Source organism: Triturus cristatus, chromosome 3_1 (assembly GCF_964204655.1).
Source record: "Triturus cristatus chromosome 3_1, aTriCri1.1, whole genome shotgun sequence".
In the NCBI taxonomy this organism is placed as follows: Eukaryota; Metazoa; Chordata; class Amphibia; order Caudata; family Salamandridae; genus Triturus; species Triturus cristatus.
Window position 1 is genome coordinate 199,442,528 of NC_140583.1, and position 9,493 is coordinate 199,452,020.

The 9,493-nt window shown below is 47.8% G+C and overlaps 1 protein-coding gene across 1 annotated transcript; it reads left to right on the forward strand.

The window, feature by feature from the left end:
* Positions 1-5,082: 5,082 nt before the first annotated feature.
* Positions 5,083-6,620, forward strand: LOC146859910 (t-SNARE domain-containing protein 1-like). Its single transcript, XM_085646124.1, has 2 exons — positions 5,083-5,509; positions 6,208-6,620. Exons 1-2 carry the CDS (start codon positions 5,083-5,085, stop codon positions 6,618-6,620), a joined length of 840 nt encoding a protein of 279 aa, XP_085502250.1.
* The last annotated feature ends 2,873 nt before the right edge of the window (positions 6,621-9,493 follow it).

Here is a 9,493-nt window from a genome sequence, read left to right on the forward strand (position 1 = left end):
CAATCCTTGGCTGACCTCGCTGGTCAGACAGGCTGAAGCGATGACAGCACAGAGTTGGCACAGATGCGGAGGACAATGGAGAACATGGAGCGGATGCAGGCTGGAAGGATGGCTGCCACGGCTGAACACCACCGAGATGTAGCTGGGATCTTCCATGCCCTGCAGATCCTCATCTTGCCATTGCTGCTACAGAGCCTGTCCTAGATGACTGCTGCAGGAACTTCGACACACACATCTCTGCCCCCTGATGTGTCAGTGGCACAAAGGGATTCAGCCATATTACCTCCGCTCCTGATGTGTCAGTGACACACAGTGATGCAGCCATACCACCTCCACCCCCTGATGTGTCAGTGGCACACAGTGATGCAGCCATACCACCTCCACCCCTGATGTGTCAGTGGCACACAGTGATGCAGCAATAACATCACCACACACACCTGACACAACTGACACAAAAAACATATCAGAGGACCAAGATGTGGATGGTAATAACTCTGTGAGAAAGGAGGTTGTAGCATTCATCCCGCCATATGGCCTGCTCCTGCTTGGTTCAGCCATCTGCATCATGCCTTGGAACAACACCTTCCGCTGTCCCCCGAAACACTCTGCGACATTCACCTGCACCCCGACATGGACTGCCATATGTGCTCTGGTTAGCAATGACACAGCAATAAGGCTGCAGATTGAACTCTTCCTCTTCAGATCAACTTGTCATTCCCCAAAGGACACTGGTTGGCCCTCCACTGGGCAACCATATAATGTGGGGTTTGCATGGCCATGTACTGCTCCAGCTCCGACTCTCCACAGAATGTGAATAAAACATTCCAAATCACACATATGTGTCATGTCTATGTTCAATCAAGTATAATAGTATGGATGAATGTAGGGACATTAGTTGCACAAAAAGGTATACCCTGGGAAATGACATCAACGCGTATGTTTGACCCTGACCCACATGACCAATTAGATGACAGTGAAGGTGTGAACTAGCTGTGGCCTCATTGCTCATGAACAACAATCTTGCAACCCCCCAACGTAGCCCCACGTCCATGTATTAAATAGGGCTGTGTGTAAAAATATCAAATTCGATAGCAGGCCTAAAGTAGTGTCCCTCATCACATGTGACAACAGAACATCTCTTCGCATACCTACTCACACTCAACTGTGTGGATAAAGCCTATTTAGATGGATCACAACGATCCACATGGCAAACAGTCGGACACCATACTCACACTGCTGAAGACACGTAAGAGTACAGGTCTACCAGAAACTATCCCAACCACAATGTCTGGCTCACAGAGGTAGAGCTGGCAATAGGATCTCACCCCTAAGTGAAATGCGTCAGTCAGTCCCTCTCTGTGTACGGACAATGCTCATTGAGGCACACGATTTGTCATTCTAATCACCACTCATCACAGTTGAACACTACTGAAGTTGGGTAGACTTTATTGGCATGTGCGTGTCAGTACGGGCATGACAAGAGCCACAACATGCAGACCAATGCTTCAGACACTAACAGGCAGAATAGGAACATGTTGAGGCGCAAGAAATGATGAGGCAAAAATGAACACCAATCATTACGGATGGCAACGGTCTCAGCCCACCTTGCCTTGCTGGATGAGTCATGTGATGTTTGGCGTATGCTCATTGCCCCGTGTCAGAGGACATGACTCACAGCCCATGGGATCTGCATAGTGCTGTACCACCGGACTGCACTGACTGTCTGCTCTGCTGACAGTGAGCAGGTGAAAGGGTCCAACAAGGTCATATGTAGTACTGTAGTACTACATTCCATGTGTGTACTCTCCCTCCAGCAGTATGTCAGATTTAGGAATGTTGCCAAACGATGCTGTGCAGCTCTGCCCATGGGACTACCTCACCTTTCACAAGTGTGTGTCAACACGCGTAGGTGCACGCACATGCATTCTGAGTCCAGACGAATGCAGCCATGTCCACTGTTGTGGTGGATATGTGACCATTTCTCCAAGATGCAACAAGGTGTTGGGATCTGTGCTCTGGGTTACAATCAGTTGTGGCTGCAGGAACATGGTTACTCATCCATGAATGCGAGCGCAGCTTCCTGGGCAATCAGTTCCAAGAGTATGTCGTTTTCGACTTCACCGAACATGAGCCAATCCATTAACTGGTCTGGACAGATGTGCTCCATCCACGCCGTTTCACCGATCCACAATGCAGCCCAATAGGGGAGCGTTTCGATGTGGTCACTGCACACAAGGACTTGTGCAATCTCCCCTATTCAACTGCCAACACTTACGACAAAAATCAAGGCATCCTATGAACAGGTATCACGGTTACACTCATGCTCATGGGCCAACAGGGGGCGCACACACAAGTCATAATCCAGTTCAGCTACCATTGTGTTGGATAGGCAGACGTCCATGGGTTACTCGAATATGCATGATCGACAGTGGAACCAGGGCTGGACGCAGGTGAGGTACGCAAGACGGAAGCTCAGACGGTAACTGATGCCCAACACTGCCAGTGGCAGTGGCCCCAACAAATGCAGCATACGTGCACGGTACAGTTCCACGTGACAGGAGTTGTGCATGTGCCTGGGATGTTCTGCCATTGCGTTGGTGGTTCTCGTAGAACCAGCACTCTTCTGACCTGCGGTAGTTATGTGGATGATGTGCCACAGCTCGGAGCAATGAGTCGTATGTGTGTGCAACGTTTGGACGTATGGGTTGTTGTATACGTAAGTATCAATGGCATTCCATGCAGGAGTACCTCGAGCAAGGACTTCCGTGTGTGGGATGTGGATACGTTGGTTTTTCATTAGTGCTGTGCGTAGTGTGGGAGTCGTCATCATCTGCTATGGTATCTCTCTCAGGGGGTGCCAGCCGCATGCAAGACCAAGGTCGGAGGTGCAGATGTCCTTCCGCCTTATGTATTGAGACAAAGGAGCTTTTATCCCTAATGTTAGTCTGACTACTGCTTGCATTCTGGAAATGTGATGTGGCTTTCTCGCTGCAATTGAGGCTCAGCCTTAGAATTATGGTGCACCCATAGTGATACACACACAACTGTTGGCATGTATGAGCCAAGAGCCCGAGCTGCCTTGTGCTCCTTGTACAAGCTCTCTCTCTCCCTCCCTCCTTCTCCCTCTCTTTCTCTCACTCCCTTTCTCTCTCGTTCTCTCTCTTTTTCTCTCTCTCTCCCTCTCTCTCTCTCTCTCTCTCTCTCTCTCTCTCTTTCTCTCTCTTTCTCTCTCTTTCTCTCTCTCTCTCTTTCTCTCTCTCTTTCTCTCTCTTTATCTCTCTTTCTCTTTCTCTCTCTTTCTCCCTCTTCCTCTCTTTCTTTCACTTACTCTCTCTCCATTTCTTTCTCTCTCTCTTTCTCTCTCTCTCTGTTCTTTGATGAGCGCATGACACACCTTCTTATCTTGAATTTTGTCTTGCATGCTGTGACTTACAGATTGTCCAGAGAAGACCTGCCATGACTATTCCAAATGGTTGTTTTGAGTTAAATTTGAATAAAATAATTTGTTTGGAAATTCAAAGATGAATGAATGACTCTCCTTTTTCTGACCACACATGAATGTTAATTGTTGTAATTGTACGACATCAGGAGAATTGTTTTGTTCATGATTTCGAAAAGTTGATGTAAAATATCTTTGTCCGGGGGGATAGTGGGGGAGTTGGATCTTATTGCCGATCTGGCTGTTTGTTGGTAATGTTGCGAAGTGGTGTTGTTGTGGCTTTTTGCACGGGAAGGCCTACTCTGCATATCATTAGCGTTAGTTGCCAGTGTCATCTGTGGCGATGTTTTTTGCGGCTGCTATCACAGGAAAACTGGTGATATCGGCTTTTAGCACCAGCTTCTGAATAGAGCTTTCTATTTATCACCACTTTGGCTGCAATAAAGTGCAGTTAACTCGGTGATGAGTCCTTGAGAATATGCTCCATAAAGTGTTACTATGTAATGGATTTGAACTGATTGATAACACTGAATAAAAAATTGAAAGGATTAAAATAGAACTAGTATTTTCATCAGTTTTATTTTTCTGTGCTCTGCTGTTCTTTGAGCAATTGTCGTGTTGATAAATTGTTCAAATGCAGTGTTGTGTTATGCAATATTTTAGGGGTTAAAGATGGGTAATCATGGATGTAGTGGTTATAGGACCTGGACTTCCCACCTTGCTTTACCATAGAGTTGTAATTTAAAGTAAAAGTTCAATATTTAATTAGGGATTTTGATAACTGCTCAAGAGGTAATCTCAATTATGTGTTTGGGGGCACAGAGGTGTAATTAGTTAGTGTTTGGGTAAAGAAGGGTTTCATCCCCCGTTGGGATGTGTCAAAATTAGAAGAGGCTTACGATGGGTTTTAACTGTGTAACAAAAAGGGTCTGTGCTCATTCCGACCTGCAAGGTGTGAAAATATGTGTCTACAAACAGTCATAAAAGGACCCTACTGAATCACAAATGTTATCACATCTTGCAAAAATAGTTTGCTTAACCATGGGCAACAGTTATTAATATTGAGCCAAACCTAATCATTTCAGCAAAAGCAACCCAACTTTTGTATGCGTGACAAAATTATATATGTCCCAACTGGATTTCCTCGCACCCTCTTAAAACGATATGTAATCAATGTACATAAACCAGTATGCAACAAATGTTCGATTTTTTTGTTTTGTAACCAATATTGGGCCATATGTAGGTAAATGTGAAATACCGATTTGTTAATACTGAATTTTACTGATTCGGTATTAAGAAATCGGTATTTCCGATGTACGTAAAGATTCGGTATAAATTACCGAATTGGTAAAAATCGTTAAGAAATACCGAATTGGATTGAATCCAATAATAAAAAAAATGAATCCCCTTTACCGAATAGTAAATACCGATTCGGTAAATACCGAAGCGGTAAATACCGATTCGGTAATTTAAAAAAACGCAATTTGTGGAATCAGCCAATCCTGTACATCCTCATTACCTCCTAAACAGAAAGTGGCCACACCCATGCAGCTGAACTGAACCTGGAGCTGACTGTGAGGCAGGGAGCAGAGGAGAGAAGCCAGGTGTAACTCCACAGACTTTGACATCCAATTGCCATCCAAATGGAAAACCAGGAGAGGGAGAATGAGGCACCAGAGAGGAAAAGAAAGCAGAAATTCAGTGGGAGAGAGCTGGAGGTCCTCATTAAAGATGTCACCAAGGACCATGACCGCTTATTCGGGAAACAGTCCCTGCAGGTGCCAGTGTCCCAAAAAAGAAAGATCTGTCTTGCTATCCAGGACAAAATTAATGCCATTGGAGTTACCCACCGCTCCATTGATGACCTCAAGAAAAGCTGGTTTGACCTGAGGAAGGCTGCAAAGGCAAGGCTTGCAGAGAGGCGGAAGCAGGCAGAGCGCACAGGTGGAGTGAGGAATACAGCACCTGCACCAACTGCTCTGGATCTGCTGGTTGAGTCCACCCTCCAGCCGGACAGTGTGAGTGGGGTCGGCGTTGCAGACAGCTCAACCAGAGCTGCCAACAAACAAGGTAAGATGCATTCACAGCATGCTGCTCATCCCCCACCCTACCCCCAATCCCCAGAGAGCTATAGGGACTCCCACTCCAGTTCATGTTTTACCCCTAACCTGCAATGCATCATGGGAGATGTAGTCAGAAGTAACACATGTCAGAACAGTCAGTCCAGCAAACCCAAAGGCATGTGACAGCAATTAGCAATTAGCAGGCAGAGGACAGTCCGTGTGATTGGCAGGTATTACATTTATTACTATGCAAATGCTGCCAGAAAAGTGAGCATATGTACATTCTGACTCCACAGGCAAGCCATCTCGCAGGGCAGCCGAGGGGAGCAGAGGAAGGGGACCCAGGCCAGAGAGGACAGAGGAGGAGGACCAGTTGCCTGCATGGCACACCACCCCACCACCACCACAACACCCACCATCAACGCCACCACCATCACCATCACCACAGCTACCATCAACGCCACCACCACCATCACCAGTGCCACAATCAATGCCACCACCAGGCAGGAGGCATGCAGGCAGCCGATGGAGGTGTCCGAGGAGGACAGCGCAGGTGACAACAGTCTACAGTGGCTGAGGTTGACACAAGGGCAGGATCACAGTCCCCCACAGAGCGCGCCCACACATCTTCCAGGCGCCGCAGGGCAAGGGCAGCCAGTCCTCAAGTCCAGGCTGAAGATGACAGTGTGTTTGCTGGCCTCAAAGGTAACATGCTGAAGGTCCAGCACCTGCAAGGGAGAGCAATCAGGTCAGTGCAGCGGGAGATGGCACACATGAATGCCCACGTGCACCGCATTGAGAAGGGCATCGGTGCCATGAAGAACACCATGGCTAAGGGCATGAATGACGTGGCAGAGGCTGTGAGGCTGCTGTGCAGCAAGTTAGATGAGGACCGTCTTTCAAGGCGCAGGGAGCGGCAGAAGCTGGACAATTACATCAAGGCAGTGAACCGCCTGTCCACTGCAACCTCTCTCATGTGCAGATGCTCTGTGGCCATGCAAGAGGAGATGGCACACTGCAGTCGTGATGTGGCTAGGGGGCTGGTCACAGTGACCACTGCACTTGAAGTGCTCCAGACAGACAAGGTGGCCACAATAGGTGATGGGGGTGAAAGTTAGGAGTCTACGAGCCGTAGTAGCATCACGCCCCCTCCCACAGAGTCCAGGAGGTGCAGCGAACGCCACAGCGCTGGCTCTGGACAAACCGGCAGTGCGGACAGTGGGGCAAGGGAACGTGGCAGTGAAGCGCATGGGCGCAAGAAGTAGAGTCAGCCATGCTCTGGTTGTACTGACATGCGTGACATAACCCATGCTTGTGTGGACACTGCTTTTGATCTTGGTGGTGTGCTATGGTCATTAAACACCATCACTAAAATACAGTAACTGGCTATGTCTCCTTACTCACTCAGAAGTAGTTGTGTGTTATCTCAGCCCGTCTTTGTCTCCCATCCGGTGCTGCTGCACACCTGCTGCGCTGTGCTCTGGCTGTGGACAGTCCTCACCCTCGTCCTCAGAGTTAGTTAGCTCCACTGCTGTTCCTTTCTTTGTGGCAAGGTTATGCAGCATTGCACATGTTGCTATTATTTTGCAGCAGGTGATGGGGCGGTACTGACGTGCACCTCCACTTTTGTGAAGGCAACTGAACCTGCTTTTTAGTAGTCTAAAGGTGCGCTCCACAACGTTGCTCGTACTTTTATGTGCCACATTGTATCTCCTCTCACTTGGGGTGGATAGATTGAGAAATGGAGTCAGGATAAATGACCGCACGGCATATGAGCTGTCACCTGTATGGGAAAGAAAGTGCCATTAATCTGAGTCACCAATACATTCATTCAAGGTATACATCACGGTGTGTCACACTGATTTACCTAGCAGGTATCCTTGTCCAAATTTTCCCCCAGTCAGACGTGTGTATATCCCACTGTTGCGGAATATGTAGGAGTCATGGGTGCTCCCAGGGAATTTTGCCACGATGTCGGTGATGATGTTGGCTGCATCGCAGATGACCTGCACGTTGATGAAGTGGGTGGATTTTCTGTGGCGGTAGATGTACTCGGTGACTGCGGGTGGGCAGATAGGTATGTGTGTCCCATCAATGCACCCTATGACATACGGGAACTGTGTCTTTTGGTAGAAGTCTGTTTTTGTTTTCTTCAGTTCGGCCTGTGTGTTGGGGAAGCGTATGTAGTGATGCATCCTTTGCACCATGGCATCCAGGATATCGTTAAGGAACCGAGACAGGCAGCTCTGCGACACTCCACCTGCCGCAGTTATCACCCCCTGGTAACTTCCTGATGCTAATAGGTGGAGGCATGCACACTTGGTGTAGGATGCTCCAGGAGTGGGTGCAGGTCCCGTATCAGGTCCAGGATAGTTTGGGGGTGTAGCCTGTACCTTTCATGTATTTCTGTCTCCATGAGTTGGAATAGTTTGATGCGCCGTCTGTATATGCGCTCATCCCTTCTCCAGATCCTCATTCCTGCTGCCCGTAGTCGTAGCCGCCTTGCAATAACGTAGAGGGCCGCCATTGTGTTGAGACTGTTGCATTTTGGGGCTGTTTAAATGCTGTGCACATGATTACCACCTGCTTTTGAGTCAGTGGTAATTACAGACTCTTAAAAATCGAATTTCATGAAATTCAGTATTACCGATATTTGGTACATCTCTTTTACCGATTCTTATTTACCGATTGGGGATTTGGGGTTTATAAGGAATGGGTAACTGATTTTGCTTATTTTACCGATTCCTTATTACCGAATCCATTCGGTATTACGTACATTGCAATTGGCTAAATACCGGTCGGTAACGGTGATATTTACCGAATTTCACCATTACCGACCGGTATTTAGCCACCTACATCGGGCCCATAGTATCCATATATGTAAAGACATAAAAGCGATATGATCAGGTTTTATACAAAGGTCAATATTAAACATCAGTAAACAGATATTTTATAAAGCGTATTTGACAAGTTTGTGCTATTTAGAAAAAATCAGAGCCCAACCGAGTACACTGTGAATATAAAATAAATCACGTTGCGCGGTCATATGAGTCAATTTCATTTAAAACAGGTCCCAGACGCATTCACTCTGCCTTTGTGTCTTGAGTCTAGGTCTGGCCAGGGGCGCAACACAAAATGAAGGGTCCCCCCTGCAGAGTGTTATAAGGGGCTCCAGGGCCTCCCATATCTTACAGATATACATTGGCATATGGGGCCCCCAGAAAGGCTGAGAGGCAGGGCCGGACTGGCCGTAGCGGGCACCGGGCAATCCCCCAGTGCGCCGCAAGGGTGGGGGCCGGTTTTGGGCCCCTGGGTGCCGTTTTTGTTACAGGGTCGTTTTTGCAGCATAGCTGCAAAATCGGCCAAAAACCGGCCCTGGCAAAGAGCTCGGCGGCACCCCCAACCCCCGGGGAGCCGGCTGAGCACTTTGCCAGGGCCGGTTATGGTTCCCAGTCCGGCCCTGCTGAGAGGCCCTCCTGCACCGCAGCGTCTGCAGGGGCCTGCGTTATTCCCCTGGGTCAGGCATGTGTCCCATTCTAATTTATAAGTCGAGAATCAGGAGGAAGGAACATGTGCAATATATTAAAGTGCGTGCTGTTCCCTTGCAGACTTCGAGTTTTCATTGCATGGCCTCATTTTTGCTGTATTTTTAACGAAGAATTTGGTCAGTCCGAAGTCATGTTTATCTGTTAAACGCAGTCCGTGTGGACAGGTTTCTTTCCTTGCCACCACGTTCACCTGTGTCCCTTTCTCCTCCCATGCTGTGCAAAGGGGCAGAGCTGTGTGTGTGCTTGATCCATGCCCTTGAGGTTTTACCGGGTGCAGACATGAACTCAGTAAAATTGGTCTGGTGTTCTTACAACTAATAATTTCAGGTTCTGGATGCTACCACCCTTACTCATAATCGGCCCTTGAGTAGAATTAAAAAAAAATGTTGAACCTGCAAAAACATCTGTTTATTGTTTGGTACAGTATGATAGGTATTCAACAT

Coding starts and splice junctions, on each gene's coding strand:
- LOC146859910 (XM_085646124.1), top strand. CDS start 5,083: ATGGAAAACCAGGAGAGGGAGAATGAGGCACCAGAGAGGAAAAGAAAG. Junction 5,510..6,207: donor CAGAGCTGCCAACAAACAAG/GTAAGATGCATT, acceptor CTGGCCTCAAAG/GTAACATGCTGAAGGTCCAG.